Genomic DNA, 20407 nt, shown 5'->3' on the forward strand with positions numbered 1-20407 from the left:
TGTGATACTTACTGTTGCCATGTATGCAGCATTTGTGGTATTCTTTAACTCCGTGACCCAGCAGAAGCTGCCATGATAAGACATGTAGAGGACTGTTAAATTCTAAAGCGCTCATAATTGTCGTAAACAAGGATTTCACAACAAAACGGCATTGTCTGCAGTATTTGTAGTGTTCTTTGTTTGTATAATTTGGCAAAAAAATGGTACGACATGCAGAGGCCCCTTAGAATTTGTAAACACTCATAGTAACTAGGATCTTATGACAAAACAGAAGAGGTAGACGCCCAAACCCAGAGAATGCAACATATCATATCATATCAATTCAGAATATCTGCCTGTTATAAAAATGGCCACCGATCAACCAATCACACTCAATTTCTTCTTGATTTTCCAATTGGGAAGAGATACAAAACCTTATCCTAAATTAACAGGAAAAGCTGTCTATACTCCTCTACCCAAAACATATAGTAGCAAAGCAGAAATATGATTACCTAGAGCGCCTTTCAGATATTTGGATAACTGACATGGGTAAGCTGGACTGAAATATGCTCTGTCGGTGTCAAAACCGGCGAATCTCGGGTAGGGGGTCCCGAACTGTGCATCTAGGATCGATGGTAACAGGAGGGAGGGGACACGATGTTTACCCAGGTTCGGGCCCTCTTGATGGAGGTAATACCCTACGTCCTGCTTGATTGATATTGATGATATGAGTGTTACAAGAGTTGATCTACCACGAGATCGTAGAGGCTAAACCCTAGAAGCTAGCCTATGGTATGATTGTTGTATATATCTATTGACTAGCCTGGCCTCGGTTTATATAATGCACCAGAGGCCTAGGATAACAAGAGTCCTAGCCGAATACGCCGGTGGGGAGGAGTCTTTGTCTTGATCGCCAAGTCTTGTGGAATCTTCCTTGTATGCGGCAGCTGTCCGAACTGGTCCATGAGTATACGGCCATGGGGGTCCTCGGCCCAATCCAACTGATCGGGAGACGATGTGATGAGTACCCCCTAGTTCAGGACACCGTCAGTAGCCCCCTGAACCGGTCTTCAAGTTAGGGATGCTCCTTGATTCTTCCGAACTGTTCTTCATCTTCGGTTGACGGTCTTGAAAACTGGTTCAACAAATCTTCTCATCTTTGATCTTGAGGATCGCCGAAATGCATTTGGCGAGTTTACACGTCGGGTATCCGAGGAGCCCCTTTAAGTTTCCGGCCGTTATCAATGCCTTATTATTTTTATGCCACACCTCGGGTTTGAAGTTGTTCCCGGGAGGCAGTGTCCTCTTGCGTCCGAGCTCTAACGCCGGACTGCATTCGAGGTATCTTTTGCGACCGAGCACCAATGCCGGACCGCTTCCGAGCTCCAACGCCGGAATGTATCCGAGCTCCAACGCCGGACTATGTCCAAGCTCCAACGCCGGACTGTATCCGAGCTCCAACGCCGGACTATATCTAAGCTCCAACGCCGGACTATATCCGAGGTGTCATATCACCTTGGTTCAAAAAAGTTGAAGGAGTTTAGCCGAGCTTAATGCCGGAAATGCCCTCTATGGAGCCAGCCACTAGCGCCCGAGATTTATGCTGGACTGCTTCCGAGGTGGTGCACCACCCTGACTGTGGGCCGATTTTTTGTCAATATTTTTATTATTGCAATTTATTCTCTGCCGAGATATATGGCCAGTAGCCCTCAAGGTGTGTATCGGTTTAAAACCCGAGATGCACCTGAAGGATGACGTAAGACCGCTGATCCCAGTAGCCGCTGAGACTCAGGTTGATTTGTAAAATCGACCTGAGGATCAAGTCCTAGCTCGGCAGGATACTTCGGGACACAAAAAGCGGCGTGCTCAGTTGAAAGATCGTGGATGTCGCCTAGGGGGGGTGAATAGGCGTTTTAAAAAATTACGGTTTAGGCTTGAACAAATGCGGAATAAACCTAGCGGTTAATTTGCCAAGAACAAAACCTAAAACAACTAGGCTCACCTATGTGCACCAACAACTTATGCTAAAACGGATAAGCAACTATGTGATAGCAAGATATATGACAAGAAACAATATGGCTATCACAAAGTAAAGTGCATAAGTAAAGGGCTCGGGTAAGAGATAACCGAGGCACGAGGAGACGACGATGTATCCCCAAGTTCACACCCTTGCGGATGCTAATCTCCGTTTGGAGCGGTGTGGAGGCACAATGCTCCCCAAGAAGCCACTAGGGCCACCGTAATCTCCTCACGCTCTCGCACAATGCAAGATGCCGTGATTCCACTAAGGGACCCTTGAGGGCGGTCACCGAACCCGTACAAATGGCAACCCTTGGGGGCGGTCACCGAACCCGTACACTTTGGCAACCCTTGGGGGCGGTCACCGGTACCCGTCAAATTGCTCGGGGCGATCTCCACAACCTAATTGGAGACCCCGACGCTTGCCCGGAGCTTTGCACCACAATGATTGAGCTCCGAACACCAACAACTGTCTAGGGAGCCCAAGCACCCAAGAGGAACAAGCTCAAGGGTACCAAGCACCCAAGAGTAATAAGCTTCTCAACTTGTAACTTCCACGTATCACGTGGAGAACTCAAACTGATGCACCAAATGCAATGGCAAGGGCACACGGAGTGCCCAAGTCCTTCTCTCTCAAATCCCACCGAAGCAACTAATGCTAGGGAGGAAAATGAGAGGAAGAACAAGAAAGAGAACACCAAGAACTCCAAGATCTAGATCCAAGGGGTTCCCCTCACATAGAGGAGAAAGTGATTGGTGGAAATGTGGATCTAGATCTCCTCTCTCTTTTCCCTCAAAAACTAGCAAGAATCCATGGAGGGATTGAGAGTTTAGCAAGCTCGAAGAAGGTCAACAATGGGGGAAGAACACGAGCTCCAAAGATAAGGTTCAATGGGAAGAAGACCCCCTTTTATAGTGGGGGGAACAATCCAGCCGTTACCCCTCACTCAGCCCCGCAGAGAGCGGTACTACCGCGGAGGCAGGGCGGTACTACCGCTCATAAGCGGTACTACCGCTCCCCCTCGGCGGTACTGCCGCGCTAGAAGAGAAGGGGCTGGGGCTGGGACCCAGAGCGGTACTACCGCAGAGGCAGGGCGGTACTACCGCTCACAAGCGGCACTACCGCCACTACTACTGCAGCTAGTACCGCAAAACCCGACACGAGAAAATGCGCCCTTGAGTCGAGGCGGTAGGAGCATGGAGCCGCAACGGTACTACTGCTGAGACCATCAAGCGGTACTACCGCTCCGAGGAGCGGTACTACCGCTGTGGCCCGCGGTACTACCGCTGCGGAGCGGTACTGCCGCTTGTGACTCCTCAGCGGTACTACCGCTGGGTACCACGGTACTACCGCTGGGACCCTGACAAAAACCACACTCAAGAAAATCAGAACTGCCATAACTTCTGCATATGAGCTCCGAATTGAGCAAACTCAAGCTTGTTGAAAACAAGACGACGAGTAGCATCAAAACAGCGAATGGTTATAGTAAGAAGAGGCAGGGAGGAATGCCAACAAATAGAGGAGTGAAACCTCCAACCGAGAAGAACCGGCAAAACCTCCAACATCGAAAACATCATAAAAGAAGCATGCGAACTCCGTTTTCGATGAACTCAAGCTTGTCATCAAGATGACCATAAGCTCTAAGACTCACAAAGAGAACCAAACAAGAACCAAGAAAGATGATGCAAGGATGCAATGGTTTGAGCTCTCTACGAACGATACGATCAAGCTACTCATCGAGAGCCCCCCTTGATAGTACGGCAATCGATCCTATAACCCGGTCTCCCAACTACCATCATGAGACCGGTAAAATAGAAAACCTATCAAGGGCAAACCTTTGCCTTGCACATGGTCCACTTGAGCTAGATGATGACGATCTTGATCTCCTCAAGTTGGACCACCTTTCTTGATTGTGTTGGCACGATGAAGACTAGATGATTGCTCCCCCATAGACCACTATGGGTGAGCCACTCTTCGGCACATCTTCACAAGTCCATTGTCACCACAATGGCCGGCAAGCTTCAAGCACTTGATCTCTTCGCGATGATCCACTTGAACTTGCACACGGCAATCTTGATGACGATCACCACTTGATGTCATCCTCTCCATGGGTTGAGAGATATCTTCCTCTTGACACAAGCCCATGAACATGTACCTAACCCCACGTAGAACTCTCACATAGACCATGGGTTAGTACACAAAGCACAATGGACAATGCTTACCAAACCATGGGATCACTTGATCCCTCTCGGTACATCTTCTATGCTTTGTGAGTTGATCAACTTGATTCACTCTTGACTTAGTCTTGATCAACCTTGAATCTTTCCAACTCTCTTCGTTTGGATGATGTCTTGAAGGTAAACATGAATGATCACACAATCTTCTTCTTCAAGACATGCTTGCAATAAGCTCAACTCTCAAATGACCAATCTTTGGATAATTCCTTGAATAGCACCTTGGTCGACACAAACCTTTCTTGAAACCAACACATGTACTCCAAGAAAAGCCTATGGACAAAACCTTCAAATATAACTCAAGGCAACCATTAGTCCATAGAGATTGTCATCAATTTTCAAAACCAAACATGGGGGCACCGCATGTTCTTTCATCAGTCCTCGAGACTCAGGTTGGGTGCGGCCGACCAACCTGAGGATCAAAATCTCCTCGGAAACTGTATTGCACTTTAAATTTTCTATATTGGATAGGTAATGCAGTAGCCCCCGAGACACTGGTCGGGTGGCAACACCAGATCAGGGGATCGATGTGCCCCTTTAACATTTGTAAATAATAAGCCTAAAGCCCAGTAGCCCCCGAGCCTTAATGCGGGCACAGGTGGCCGAATTAAGGATCAATATCTATAGTAAAATCACAAATTATGTGTAATGACTCTATGTATCCAAGTACTTTACGTCATTAATGCTCGGATCCGCATTGTACAAAACTTTGTTGACCGACCATCGACTTCCACCTCCTCGGCCAGTAGCTGAGGAGTGTTTGTCCTACTTTATAAAGCCTTTATGAGGGCAAAGATTTACGACAAACAAGGCAATCTGGCCATACGGTTTTATAAACAAAGGTACGCAGAGAGATATGTTATATTACGGTTTAACATAAGAAATGTCTTCCAAAGAAAATAGTCCCGCTATCGGTTTCTTTCTTTGGGTTGTCATGCTAAGCATGATCATGAAACCTCAGCTCTAATGTAAGAGAAAAATATCGAGGATTTAGTTTGGGAGGCCAGTTAATAGCCCCCGGTAGTGTTCAGCGACAGTCGAGGTCAAGCCGTAAACACTTCGGCCATTGTTATGAATGGCCCGTCATTTAACGCAGTCATCGGATCGCTGACCAGTTTACGCTTATTGTGACAGTCAGTTTTTGGCTTTCTCCACTGAGGTGCTTAACCGTGTGAGCTGGAAGCACAACCGCAGTGGTTCTCGCTTTGCACGCCTAGCCGAACAAAGCGGAATGTAGGAAGCAAGTGCAGGAGCCGGGCAACCCAACTATTGACCGAAGACACAATTCAAAACCGATGCATATATAGCAATATCCGAGAATGTTTTTGCCGAATCTATAAAGGTGTTCGGCATTGCACTGCGAGACTTGTGCTGAAAACACAAAAATAGTTTAAATGTGCCAAAAAGCTTGGAAAACCAAGAAACGTCAGTAAAAACATGACGTCCGAACAAGATCAAGTGTTCGGTGCCAATCCGAAAATTGGTCTTAGAAAAAAGAAGTGCTTCTGTCATGCTTTAACATGATACATCCTATCTCAAGACTTCAAGCGGGTCAGCCTACGGCTTCAACCTCCTATCCCGAGGGCGGAGTACTTCTCATTAGGCCAGTTTAGCAAACTAAACTCTAGCGGCTTTGAGAGAGAAATTAGGCTCCCCGGCTAGTGACCGCACACTCGCGTCGAAAAAAGGAGTGATAAATAATAATAATAAAACTTTGCAACGACTAAGAAGAAGAACACTTATTATAAAACGGCTCAAATAAACTTAACAGCCCCCAAGTGACTTGAGTAAAAGAATGATTCCATGTACCGAAGTACTTATATCATATCTATGTTCAACCGAACTTTAAACGTGTCTTAACCGACCGTCGGCTTCTCCCTCTTCGGTCAAGGACCGAAAAGTGTTATGTACTCCATCTGTCGAGAATATTGACGGTGTTTCCAATAACCAGGCAATCAGGCCATAAGGCTGTAACAGACAAAGCGCGCTCAGGGAACTTATGCTATATTACTGCAAAGTGTAAGAAGCATCTTCGAAGAAAATAGTACCCCCACCGATACCTTTCTTCGGCGCTCATTGTTATTATGAGACTTGTGCAATAGATTTTTTGTACTCATGAGTTCCGTTGTGTGCCGGCCATGATTGAAAACAATAAGAGCGCTAGCTTTCGGCTTCACCCAGTCTGAGGTCAGAACTCGGAGGACCCGGTTGTGACAATCACAGAGGTGCTCCCTTTACTCCCTAGCCGAACAATCGGGAACGTAGGGGTAAGCACAGGAGCCAGGCAACCCAGCTTGCAAATCTCTTAAGTCAATATGGTGCATATTGTGGCGTAATACACGAACAAGGAACGAAGCCGTACAAGTATAATCATATGCAAGAGGAAAAGCTTCATAAAGGAAGCCCACAAATAAACGGGGTATTTGAATATGTGTGTCACAAACAAAGTTTGGACAAGGAATTTTTTTACAAGCAACGTTTTCCCAAAAAAGTATAATGCTTGGTCGAACCGAACACAAGTTAAAAATTAAAACTTTGAGCATGAAAGCGACTTAGCTGGTTAATGTGTTCGGCAGTGATGACGTGGTCCGAGCTTGATGCGGGACAAGGTTCCATCCCCCAAGCCGGTCCCGAGGTGGCGGAGCGGAGAGCTCGACACGCCGAAGTGGTGACATAGCACGGTCAATGCAGACCGGCAGAGTGATGCCGAAGTCCCCGGATCATTTTCCTGTGCACAAAAAATTAGTGCAAACCGGAGATAATAGTAAGAATAATAATTAAAAAAAACGGGTCCTTCCCAAATCTATCAGCTGCTTCATCTTCAGGTCAACAGCGACCAACCATATCTTTCTAGTGTCAAATTTCAAGTTACACAAGAGGTAAACAGTATCATCACAGTGATAATTTGAACTCAAAACAGGCAAAGACGTAGACCGATTCTTCAAAGCTAATTCTCCGCCAGCATCGCCGATCTGATGCCTAGAGTGGTCAATGGATATTTCCTCATCATAATGCATGCACTCCTTGATGCGGAGCATCCTATGGACATCACCATGTTCACCTTCATTGCACCTCAAGCCCCAAGTGGACCTACCGGACTTAAGGTGAACTCGCTTCTCTTCAAGGTTTACATGAATATCCATAGGACTTGGTTGATACCTCACCATGGATCATTGTGTATCACTAGGTACGAGGACGACCACCACCAAGCAGTTGGGGAGCATCCCGGAGGCCAAGGAGAAGGACCCCAAGGCCACAAGGAGGAAGAAGGAGTGCAACAAGATCAACTCTGCACCTCCCAGGCGACCCCGTGCCCACGGGCCTCTAAGACCCCGTGCGCACGAACTACATAGGAAGCTGGCGCTGGAGCACCCCGTGCTCACGGGCTTGTACCGTGCCCACGGGACCCCCGTGCGCACGGGCCCTACAGGATGGACGGCTGTGATTACTGTTTGGGCCTCCTCTTCATCCACCTCGTCCCTCACCTCCAACCACCTATATATTCCGTACCTAGACCATTTGTTAGGGAGAGCAAAGTATATGAGATGATTATGTGAGCTTTGCTCCTTGTACCCACTCCTCTAGGAGATCATGACCTCCTAAGGGAGAAGATCCACTTGTGGATATCAAGACCCCAAATGTGGGAAGGATCCCCATCATAGGATCATCAAGACCTCTCTCCTCATAGGATTGGGATGAACTAGTATCTTGTATCTTTCCTTTGTTGTTCTTGGATCATTGTGACCTCTTGTATGTTCTTGGATCTAGCATATGTGTGATTGGATCTAGTCAATTGAGTGTTTCCTCTTGTTTTCTCTCTTGTGTTCTTCTTGTTCTTGGGGATTCTCCCTCCAATTCGTGAAAGATCTCTCCATAGGGTTCCACCCTACAACATCTTGGTATCATGAGCAAGGTTGATCATGAAATTGGAGCCCCCCCTTTTTTCTAGCCTAGTTTTGTTGATTTTGTCCCAATTTCGAAAATTCCCCACCAAAAATAGCCCCAATTTTTTTTGTGATTTGTTGGTTTGATGAGGTTTTTTTGGATTTGATCCATGGATTTGCTTGGTTTCAAGTGGATCTAGCTTTCCTCCACCTTCCCCTACCTTCCATCCTTCGATTTTGACCTCAGATTCGAGATTACCCATGGATCCAGAGCAGTTCGTCCGCTCGCAGAGCACCCCGTGCACACGGGCCATCGGGACCCCGTGCACACGGCCCCCCGTGCACATGGGCTTCGCAGACCCCGTGCGCACGACCCTTCCAGTGCGCTTCCGCCGCTGCCCCTTCGTCCCCCCACCCTCCCATACCACCCCCATACCCCCAGCTAAACCCCAGCAACGAAATCCATCCATTTGGAGCCCAGATCAAGAAGAAATCCGCCAAACCCGCGTGTACCAGGTGACCCCGTGCCCTCGGTGTGTGTACCGTGCGCACAGGACCCCGTGCCCACGGGCCCTAGACCCCGTGCGCACGACCCCCCTACAGCAGTCGCGTGCACTTCACCGTTTCGGCCATAACTTCCACATCCAGAGTCCGATTTTCGCATTCTTTAGCTCGTTGAGTAGCTATTGATATCCCCCATCCACCTAGATAGGTTCCATCACCATTTTACTCCATCAAAATTTTTACATTTTGGCATCTTTTCCTAGGCCCTCCACCATATCATCCGCAAAACCACCATAGCCTTCCGCAACCTAACCCTTTTTGCTCCATATAGCTTTTGTGGTTGTTTGAGTTGTGACTTGAGTCTCCTAAGGTGTTTCGGCTACTTAGGGACGGTTGCTTCTTCGTCAACCACCACCACCACTTCCGCATTACCATCTCCGCTTCCACCATTTGACATTTTCCATATGAGATTTTGAGTTTGCAGTTTTTACCGTTTCCTAAGGTGTTTCGGCTACTTAGGGACGGGTCTACATCATCTTGGTATCTACACCAAGACCACCGCCACTCATCTTCGCCACGAGGTCGTCATCGACATCGACCACTTCACCATTTTGACAACCTAACCGTAAGCAAGAACGGTAACCTCTATATCATCTTGGTATCGTGGTATCCCATCATTGTACATTCTTGCCATTACATTGTTAACCCCTTAGCCCATTTTGCGTCACTTGCCTATCGAGACTAGCCATTTGAGTATTGCCGGCAACGTTACTTGTGCACATTAGTGATCCGTACCTTCCATTGCATGCATACTATATCATATCAGTATCATCTTGGCATCATATCATCTCTTGTGTCACAAGATTGTTCCCGCATATACAAAATCGCTATCTTGGTTTGTGCATTTCGCATGTGGCCATATATATAAAAAGAGAGAGAATAAGCTTTTAAGCAAAGAAAAGAGAGCAAAGAAGCTTGTAAGCAAGAGCCATAGCATCGCCACATTGCATACCATACTACCATATTGATCATCTTGGATCATCGTATGCGAAACATCGGAACATCATACACATAGCATACTTGGGATAGAAAGCTCATACATCTTGCATCTTATAGGTTGTGCACAAGTGTCGTATCCTCCTATTGAGCAATCGTGCTAGCGTCTCTCTTGAGTTGTGCAACACGAGCGTTTTCCGTGGATTCCACATTTTGTGCTCATTCCTTGGTTGCTCGACCCCATTTATCTATCCGTGTGTGTGTTTCCGTGTGCCACATATTTCTATTGGTCTACTTGTTTCACTTGCAAATTTGTGAATCTTTTCCAACATTATTGACCCTTGCTAACATTTTTGCATCAAATTTTTGTGCCACTACCGAGCTCCACCATAAACCTTACTTGTGTAGGTGTGAGAATTGACAAGATCCGGTACCAATTGTGCTATTTCCTTGTTACATTATTGAGTGATCATTGATCCATCTTCAACATTGGATAAGGTACATTGGTCTAGTTCTTTCCTTTCTTCCACTCACATTTGCTCGAGTCTTGTGATGGATAGGAAAGGCATTTCATCTCCGGTCTTCCACGACAACGACGGCGCGAACAACTACATCACCAAAACGCCCATCTTCGGACTACAACGAGAATGCGAAGCATTGATTGACTCACCGTCGACATTCACCAATGTGAATCACGGACAAGGGAATACATCGACACCAAGTTGTATGCACAATTGGATGACATCCGACATGTGTGGGCCAACTACAAGTCTTCTTCCTCTTCGTCATCTTCACGGCGGAGACACTCAAGTCGCAAGTCTTCGTTACGGCCATGCGGTGCAAGTACCACGCGGCACCGTCATCATCTTCGAGGCGACCGCCAAGAGCATGAAGAGCGACCTTCGAGACGAGAGTTGGCTTCTCTGCTACCCCTGTGCACACGGGCCTTGGACCCCGTGCACACGGGACCCTGTGCCCACGGCCTCCTGCACCCCTGTGCGCACGGGCTCTACAGAACAGCACCATCGACCCCAAGGATGCGGCTTCGACAACAACTTTGGCATATTCGCCAAGTGACGTCAAGGCATCTTCGCCTTTGGACGTACAGCATCTTCGCCTACTTCCCACGAGTACGCCTACTTCAACATCATCAAGTCCAAGGCGATCACCTACGAGCGAGGGCGACACTTCCTTTTTTGGAAGCCCCTCAATGGAGATTATTGAGCATGGGATTTTCCCTTCGACCACGGCAACAAATGATGACTTGAGTGACTTGTGCCACCATATTGAGAGTGAGAGTGACTTCACCACTAGCCCCATATATGACGAGTTGCCACAACTCCCATGTGAGGAGAGCCACAACCCCCACCACTTGAGTGAGATGAGTGACTCCACCATATGTGAGTTTGAGTGCACCTACCTTGAGGGAGTGAGTGAACCACCACATAGAGAGAGTGAGATAGTTTATAGGTCATGTGAGGCCACTTTCAACTCTAACGACTTGGCCTCTACCTCTATTGTGTCTTCTCATTTGGTGCTAGGTCCCATTTATGATGATGCGCCGATCCTCGACGACTTCGTCCTCCCTATGGACAAGATGATGGCCATGGTGGAATATGATGCACCCCCCACATGGTTCCATCATGATGAAGATGACCACGACTCGATCTTCGACACCTCATCTACACCACATGAGTGGAGCTCCATAGGTAACATAGGTGATGGTGCTTCTCTTGTCCCACTAGTGGACTATCTTGCAAATGATTGCTTGCATGATGATGATCACCCTATGGATTCATCACATACTATGTCTTGTTTCGATATGCCACCCATTTCTGATGAATATGATGATGAGCATGTTGAATTGCCTACTTGTGATGCTATGCTCCATAGGATACCATGTGAAAATTCTTTTGGTCACATCATGTTTGACAATCCTTTGAACTTGTCATGTGCTATGAGTAAGATATCCCATATTGCATCATTTCAATCTCAACATAGTAACTATGCTTGCCCCATTAAAATAAATCATATTTGCACATATGGCATAGATGACGAGATGATGATCATTGGCTTTTGTTTCTCTTGCGATGATATTGCCATGCTTCCTTTGCAAAATTTGTGCAATTCATCTCATATGCCATGCCATGAAAATTATTGTGTTTCACATGATTACATCCCTTGTGTGCAGCACATGCATACCATTCCTCACAATGCTCTAGATATTGCGAGTGATGCATTACATCCTTTGAGTCTCCATTATGCTATACATAACAACAAACCTCTCATGATGGATGACATGTTTCTATATCATGCAACTCATTTATTTGAGCATTGGATATTTTGTGCTAACCAACACAAGCACGTGCGCATCATGATGGATGATGTGTACATCTACCACGCACACATAATTTTCCCTTTGTTTTTGTTCTGTGTAGGTACTCATGTATACTCGTCAACCTCTCAATCTCAAGAGTTGACGAAACGAGCTCTTGAGAGCAACGACGATTTGGGATCCCGTGGATTGTCCTTCCTACCATTCTCTTCGCGCAACGACTACGCGCATCTCTTCTACTTGGCTCTCACAAGGCTATGGGCTATATATCACTTGTTACTTTATGACCATTGTATATTGTTCACTTTGCATGCTATGCCTCTTTACATGATTTTCCATGCAATTGTGACCCTTGCTTGCATCTACCCATGATTCATCTTTATACTACTTCTATGTGTATTTGCATGCTTGGTGGAGATTCTAGTAGCCATTGCCATGTTTTCTTTGTGCCCAATGCTTTTGATGCTTGTTGTGTTGGGAGAGTCATTATGCCCCATTGATATTTACATATGCCCTCTCGCCAATACATTGATGATGTTTTGCTCATATCTTGCTTTCATGCTTGTGCTATGTCATGTGAATTATTCATGCCCACTATTTGTACACATGACATGCTAGCCATGATTCCTTCTAGTATGTTGCATCTTTGCACTACTAGCTTGCACTACTTGATCATTATGATTGCCTCGCACATGATGAACAATTGCTCTTTCTATTGTGTTGAGTGCCACTCTATATTCACCACACCCCGCGCACATTATGCTTGGATTGTCTTGCACTTGCCCCATGTGTTTAGACATCTCATTATTTTTGGTGTTGTGAATGCTTCATATGCATACCATAGACCATTTGTTGAGCGCCTTATGCATGCTTTCTATGAGTTTGAGGTAGATTCTTATTCTCTTGACACACATATTTGCATCGCTACCTCACATTTACATGCTTGTTTCCATGATGTCCTTGATTTCACTCAATTTATGTGCTTTCATGCCATGTCACAATCCTTTGTTACACCATATGCTATGCGTGATGACAACACTTGTTGGGTGAATCACCTCTCGAATGCTTGGTTTTGCTCTAATGCCAACCACATTTGCTTTTCCATGTGCTTGTTGTCTTTGCTCCTTTTGAAGGAATTTCAAGAGGGTGCGACATTGGAGAGTGCCCATTTCAAGCTACAAGAGGACGAATGCTTGGTGATCGTCAACTTATACACGACGACATCATCTCTTTCCCATGGTGATATGGTTTATGATCCGGGGTCGGATCTTTCCCAAGGGGGAGGGAAAGTTGCGGAGCATCCTATGGACATCACCATGTTCACCTTCATTGCACCTCAAGCCCCAAGTGGACCTACCGGACTTAAGGTGAACTCGCTCCTCTTCAAGATTTACATGAATATCCATAGGACTTGGTTGCTACCTCACCATGGATCATTGTGCATCACTAGGTACGAGGACGACCACCACCAAGCTATTGGGGAGCATCCCGGAGGCCAAGGAGAAGGACCCCAAGGCCACAAGGAGGAAGAAGGAGTGCAACAAGATCAACTCTGCACCTCCCAGGCGACCTCGTGCCCACGGGCCTCTAAGACCCCGTGCACACGGACTACACAGGAAGCTGGCGCTAGAGCACCCCGTGCGCACGGGCTTGTACCGTGCCCACGGGCCCTACAGGATGGACGGCTGTGATTGTTGTTTGGGCCTCCTCTTCATCCACCTTGTCCCTCACCTCCAGCCACCTATATATTCCGTACCTAGACCATTTGTTAGGGAGAGCAAAGTATATGAGATGATTATGTGAGTTTGCTCCTTGTACCCACTCCTCTAGGAGATCATGACCTCCTAAGGGAGAAGATCCACTTGTGGATATCAAGACCCCACATGTGGGAAGGATCCCCATCATAGGATCATCAAGACCTCTCTCCTCATAGGATTGGGATGAACTAGTATCTTATATCTTTCCTTTGTTGTTCTTGGATCATTGTGACCTCTTGTATGTTCTTGGATCTAGCATATGTGTGATTGGATCTAGTCAATTGAGTGTTTCCTCTTGTTTTCTATCTTGTGTTCTTCTTGTTCTTGGGGATTCTCCCTCCAATTCATGAAAGATCTCTCCATAGGGTTCCACCCTACAACACTCCTTACGCCAATAGTTCCAAGAAATCATCCTATACCATGTTATTATCTTCCAACCAACATTGTCCCGCACCGGCTGCTCTGCCAAAAGATCTGAATCATAAACTACAGGAATGTCATCATACACCGGTTCATTAACTTGTCTTTCATAAGTTTCCACCTCAACAAGTTTAATCAAGCCATCGCTGGACGCAATGTCGCGAATGTTCCACGGACATACTCTAAGACCACCCTTATTGCCAGGCATCAGCATAGGCAACTGAATGACCTGCACCACAGGCACCTCGTCGAGCACATTGCAGAGCAAAATTCCCCTCCAGAGATCGACCCAGCCGAGTGTGCCTCCTCCAAGCGAAATCACCTTGTGAATCACATCTAGCTGCGTCCGAGAATTTACCTTGTCTGACATGTCCGTTGATGCCACCTTAGTGCTCCAAGCCCATGTTGTGGATGAGAAGAGATGCAGGTCATAGACCGAAGGGGCCTGTGTGAAACAGAGAGCGGCCATCAAGAAATGGCCGTCATCGCCATGGGGCAAGAGGCCGACCTCCCAGGCTCTGGTGACGAACAGAAGGGGATCTGGGAGCAGGTGGAGTGACGGCCGCCGGGGTCCGTCTTTGTAGACGAAGTACTCGCGGAGCCCCTCCTCGTTGTAGGGGCCGAATTTGAAGGTGACCCAGAGGAGGAGGTCCTTGTGGGAGCAGATTATGCGGGGCCTCTCCGGGAAGTCGGCCTCCTTGATGCCCGGGCAGTGGATGCACACGCAGGAGACATCCGGCGGGTTGGCAGTGCAGAAGGTGGCCTGGATGGTGTAGCAGGTCCTCGAGATGGCTTCGGCGGTGGTGGCGTTGGTGCAGTCAGCGACATACGCCAGCGGCTCCACGAGGACCCAGTCGGCGGTGGCGGCATCAGGGCTGCACCAGAGATGCGGGGCCAGCAGGAGGCGGAGAAAAGCTTGATAATTGACACTGGAGAGGCCTAACTGGAGGACATCGGGAGTAAGATTTGATGGTGGTCAGCGCAGGAGAACTCTGATTCTGATGGTGGGCGGCGGTGCAGGAGCGGTGGAGGAGTGGGGGCGGCGGCGGGCTTAGGGCGCGGCTGGGGCAGGCGCTGGGAAGAGCAGGGGACGGGGGGAGGGGAGTGGCGGCGGGGCGAGGAGACTCGCGGGGGACATAGACCGACCGACACAGGCAAGTGTGTGTGATTTCGGGCTGGGGAGACCGGACTTGTCTCGCCTCTTGACTAGCTGACTGGACTTGCCTATGTGACAGTGACACATAGAGAGAAAATCTGACGTGGCACGAAGACTCAAGATTGGATTCAAAACCAGTCAACCTGTGGAAAGAGTATCAGGAAGCCTCTTACAGCATGACTGGCGCCTCATATACAGCATGACTGGCGCCTCATATCCTTAAATGCCCCTATATACCGGGGCGGACGACCCGATCAGTGACCGCTCACAAAATCGTGATTTTAATGGGCTCCTTGAACCGGCCCTATACGTCCAGCCTGACTGGCGCCTCATATTCAGTTGGGCAAATATGAGGAGGTCCGGACGCGTCCGCCACGTTGGACTGACGGACGGCACCCAAGCAGGCACACATTGAAACCAATCGATACAATGAGTACGCATTTATCTCGCCACTCCGGCACGTCGCCTGAGGGGCCAAATCCGGTTATTAAGCCGGATGGGCAGCCTGAACCCTAGTGTTCTCCATTTACTCATTTTACACCCTCTTTCTTGCGTTCGTGGCTCCACCATGAGCACGTCCAAGCTCGCCATCCACTCCCAATCCGCTCCAAGCTCGCCTTTCGCTGGTAGCCATGGTCCGCCAGCGGATCACGTACTACAAGATGCATACTCCACAACGTCAGGCGGGGATCGAGGAGAGACGTGTGTCATCCACGCATGGCGCGCTGCTTGCATTGCAGTCGGCCTGCCTCCAAACTCTCCAAAGCAACAGGAGGTGGCGCGGGGGGTAGTAGAGCAGGATGAGGCGGAGAAGGGGGCGCTAGATGCAGAGACAAAGGATGAGGAGGATGAAGGCAAGGCGGATTCGGCGCCTCCTGCGATTGGATTCGCATGGACAACACGCTGGCCGAGTTCAAGGCCGCCCAAGCAGAGGAGGTGACTGAGCAACATGCCATCCTCTAGTCCATCCAGTCGGAGCTCGAGGTCGCGACAAACCGCAACTACCTCCACGAGGCGGACATGAAGAGTGAATCCTCTTTTTTGCAATCTTCAGCACTTATTTGAAAAGTAGTGTGGTGTAATGTTTACCCTTGGTGCCTTGAAGGGCATTCATCGAGCTGCCACGCTCCTCGTTTGTTTCATTTGATCCTGGGATGAGGCATATGTTTTCCGAGAGATGTTGTTTTCCATACATATCTTGTTATGGACATCAGCCAATGAATATATGTATATGTTGATAGGAATTGTTGTCTGCCATGTTGCTATGTCTTTGAAAGACGCAATCTAACCAGATGTTTCCGATTGATGATCTAAAGGACTTGTTGATCACATAATCAGTTCGCATCAACATCAAAGAAGGCATGTATATTGGAAACATAAATAACAAACTCTATAACAGTTGATCTCGTCTTTTTTGACATTGTCAAATCGACTTGGAAAGTTATACAAAGAAACTTGAACTCGGTAGAACATCCTTGAGATGAGACAGACCATGGTAAAAATCAAGTAATCTTCATGTAATTACTAACTTGGCATCGGATGATTTGTCAGTATTTTTGAAAGAAACCTCATTCGACATACATGTGAGAAATCGGTGCCACTTAACTCCCTTTCATGTAAATGAACGCACGCCTAGGGATGCCAGCCGGGGAGGACCAGCACAACAGAACAACAACCATCACCAACGACGAGAAGTGTAGATTGGATGGGTCATATGAGTAAACACACAGACGACCGGCCGAATCCAAATGGATCCACCGGAGAAATCCAAAGTGTTCCGCTGAAGACACACCTCACCACGCCCTTCGTTGGCACTAGACGCACCACCAAGACGGGGATGGAACGCGAGGAGCCGAGGACATTATTCTAACTCTGGGCCACCGCTGCCGCAACCAAACTTAAAAGTACCAAAAGCAAGAACAGGATCCCTCCTGTCAGTGGGAGGGCGGGGTCCATCTCACCTCCAAGGCCCAAAGACCATCAGACACGGGGCGGACTACCGACGGCAGCGGCGAGATATCCTCCCACATCATGTGCTCATGTGGTAAAAATAGACACGACCCCACAAAATAAGTAATATGACCATCCATGAATCTTTTGTCTCTCAAATCAAACAATCCACAAGATGGTTCATCTCTTACCATGTCAAGGAAGCATTATGGTAAAATTGAGGGTCCGCGTTGAGGGTCATCCGAAGTTAATTCACAACCCCTCGCCGACAGATTAATACGTAGCAAACTCAAGAACCTAAGGCCGTTCATAACTTCTGGAATGCACACCATAGCTTCCGGGTTACTTCGATGGAATTCACATATCGATGGATCAAGCTACAGTAGCAAGTTTGATGTTAACCACTGTGTGGAAATTTTAGCAGTCATCGTCGCTATCATACTTGAACACCATCCATTTTGCTCTTGGTGCTGTTGGAGAAATGAAAAGAACAATTACAAAGTTTACAAAGTTGGTCAAACTTTACAAAGTTTGACTTTAGACAAATCTTATGGTAGGCTAGGAAGTCTCATTAGTGGGAGCAACTAACCAAGGAGTACCCCTTGCGAGAGCCTCTTGGTTAGTTGAGCTCTACACATGAGAAACAAAAACCAATTCTCAAAAGTGCTCAAAACTTTGAATACTGAAATCCTTTTCTTGTGTGGAGCTCTTCGAATGTTTTTTTGGCATGAAATGTTGTAAGCACCTACAGAGTTTAAGCATATTTGATGTCGCGAAGTTTCGAATTTTAAAATAAATTATGCAAGGACATCGGAGTTGAAAAACCACTCTCTTGCATTATTAATTAGCAGCTATTCATTAACAAACCATACGAGCAAACATACTCCATCATGTTAACAAGCACACAATGACACAAACATAGGTCACATATGCTCAGGTACCACACCATCACACAGCTATCAAAGCACACTTGCACTAAGTAAGTACCACAACTGATCGAGCGAGACGGCAGTTGTCGTGGATCTGCTTGACGAGTCCGAGGTTGATGATGCCCGAGGCGGAGCGTGGCCATTGTTTCTCCTTGGCCTTGTCCCTTATCACTAGACCTGGCCATGGGCAGCCCGGCCCGACATGAAAAAGCCCGACCCGGCCCGTCCCGACGCTGCACCCGGGCCGGGCTCAGGCCTAGATTTTGAGCCCGAGGACGGGCCGGGCTTAGGCCCGGGCCCGCTGTTTTTGCGATTTACTGAAGGGGGCCGGCCCGTGGCCCAAGGCCTGGCGGCCTTTAACACTTTCAGGCCGGGCTTGGGCCCAAAAATTAGGCCAGACGGCTGGGCCGGGCTGGGCTCGGGCTCAGGTTTTCTGTCACGGGCTTCGATAGGCCCGGCCCGGCAGATGGCCAGCTATACCCATCACCCTCCCCCACGACACCCACCCTTCCCACGACATCCTCTTGTCCCAGCCGCTCCCTCACGAGTCCGACATCATCAACCCCTCCCACGACACCCACCCCTCCTACGCCTTGTTCTCCGGCCTTCCTCTGCCGGAGCGCGCGGCCTGGAGGGATGCCTCGGCAGCAGCGAGGTGGTCCCAGAGCTTGGCGTCGGTGTAGCGGAGGTGGAGGTCGTCGTGCATGAGCGCCTGGCACGGGACGACGCAGAAGAGGTGCACGAACCGCTCGGTGGCGCCGCCAACGATGGCACGGACACGTGCGCGGCTGACGTCGGGCTCGAAGATGGCGAGGTTGACATAGGAGTTGGAGTAGGAGGAGTGGAAGAGGCCACAACGGGCCACGGCGTCGGGCGCGCCCTAGAGGCAGAGGATCCGGTAGACGTCGATGAGGTGGGCGAGGAAGGTGCCATGCTCAGTTGTGGCCATGCTTGTTGTAGCACTCGCCGGCACCGGTGGACACGAGGACGGAGACGAGCGAGGGGAGCTCGGGGTCGACGGACGCGAGGTCGCCCCGGAGGAGCTTGTCGTTGGTCGATGGGCCTCTGCCGTTGCTGATGCCGGTCGCCATTTCGATGATCCCGGCCGGTGTAGTTTGTGTGATGTGTGTCTCACTCTCCCTCCTGATTATTGCCGTGATTGTGTTCTGTTCACCCTCTGCCGTTGCTGATTATTACCGCGAGTGAAATGTCGGTTGCGTTGCGTAGCAAAATGAATAATTCAGTGGCCGCATGCAATTCAGGTGTACTAAAGGACGTGCGCGTGATACATGCACGGTGCTAGGATGTTCAGGTAGGAGCTAGGGCTATGATGCCTGCTGTTGTCGTCCTGTGAACGTGGATGGAATGTGTCCAAGTTCGCTTTCCAGTGCCGTGTCTGGAGCAATAATCCTACCTTTACTTTTAGGGTCTGTCTATATTTCATCTAGATATGAGATATTATCTCACATCTAAGATGACATCACAACTATTTGTAGACCATCTATAGATGTCTTTTCCTGTTTTTTGTCCTTTTTTATTCAGCCCACCACGTTGTTGTCTTTTTTTTGGAGAAACAACACGTTGTTGTCTTGTCCAGTAAATCGTTGCTGCTGTTGCTGCTGGACACCTCCCGTATTGAGATAAAACCTTGCCGTTGCTGCTGGGCCTTGTAGTTGTTGCTAGGCCTGACTAGTTTTATTTGTTTTTTGTTGCTCTTGTTTGATTCGGTCTGTCTTTGCTTGTTTCTGTATGGACTCCTGATCTTTGCAGTGCAGCAAAAAAAGGGAGAAAATGATTAATAAAAAAAGCAATGAGAAGAAAAAAAGCAGGTGCAAAAAGTAAAAAAAAACAAATGTTTATAGTTTTGTGACTGAAAAACCAGAAAATCAGTACAGGAGAAGGTGCCTTCTTTGTTCGCTTCTGACTGGTCCTTCTTCCTTCTTTTCTCTCATTACTGCTACTGAAGTACAGCAAGTTGAAAAAGAAAGAAAAAAATAAAGGTGGGTTATAAGAAAAAAATTGCTCTTAATTTTTACTGTGGGAATAAAAACACATCGAAAAATATTACCAGTGTTTTGAATCCCTCAAACAAGTTATCAGTTAGATTGACATTCACTTGTTTTCCTTCATACTCAACGTCTTGAAGAAAAATGTCCCATTTAACAAAATGTAGCGCTAGAGTGAAACCAGTTATCCTATTTAACAAAACAAAAATATAGTTGTAAACAATCATTGTATGGAAT

The 20407-nt window shown here is 47.9% G+C and overlaps 1 protein-coding gene and 1 pseudogene across 1 annotated transcript; both read right to left on the minus strand.

Annotated features, from left to right (window-relative positions):
• Nucleotides 1-44: 44 nt before the first annotated feature.
• On the minus strand, nucleotides 45-17318 carry LOC147976673 (uncharacterized). The gene is made up of 6 exons (XM_087520939.1): nucleotides 17247-17318; nucleotides 14083-15072; nucleotides 7022-7253; nucleotides 4160-4172; nucleotides 492-550; nucleotides 45-67 (listed from the first exon to the last, which is right to left on the minus strand). Exons 1-6 carry the CDS (start codon nucleotides 17316-17318, stop codon nucleotides 45-47), a joined length of 1389 nt encoding a protein of 462 aa, XP_087377065.1.
• Nucleotides 17319-18750: 1432 nt separating this feature from the next.
• On the minus strand, nucleotides 18751-19255 carry LOC147976674 (uncharacterized; annotated as a pseudogene).
• Nucleotides 19256-20407: the final 1152 nt, after the last annotated feature.

The sequence above is a fragment of the Triticum urartu genome, chromosome 4A (genome assembly GCF_056163025.1).
Source record: "Triticum urartu cultivar PI428250 chromosome 4A, HENAU_Tu73, whole genome shotgun sequence".
NCBI lineage: Eukaryota > Viridiplantae > Streptophyta > Magnoliopsida > Poales > Poaceae > Triticum > Triticum urartu.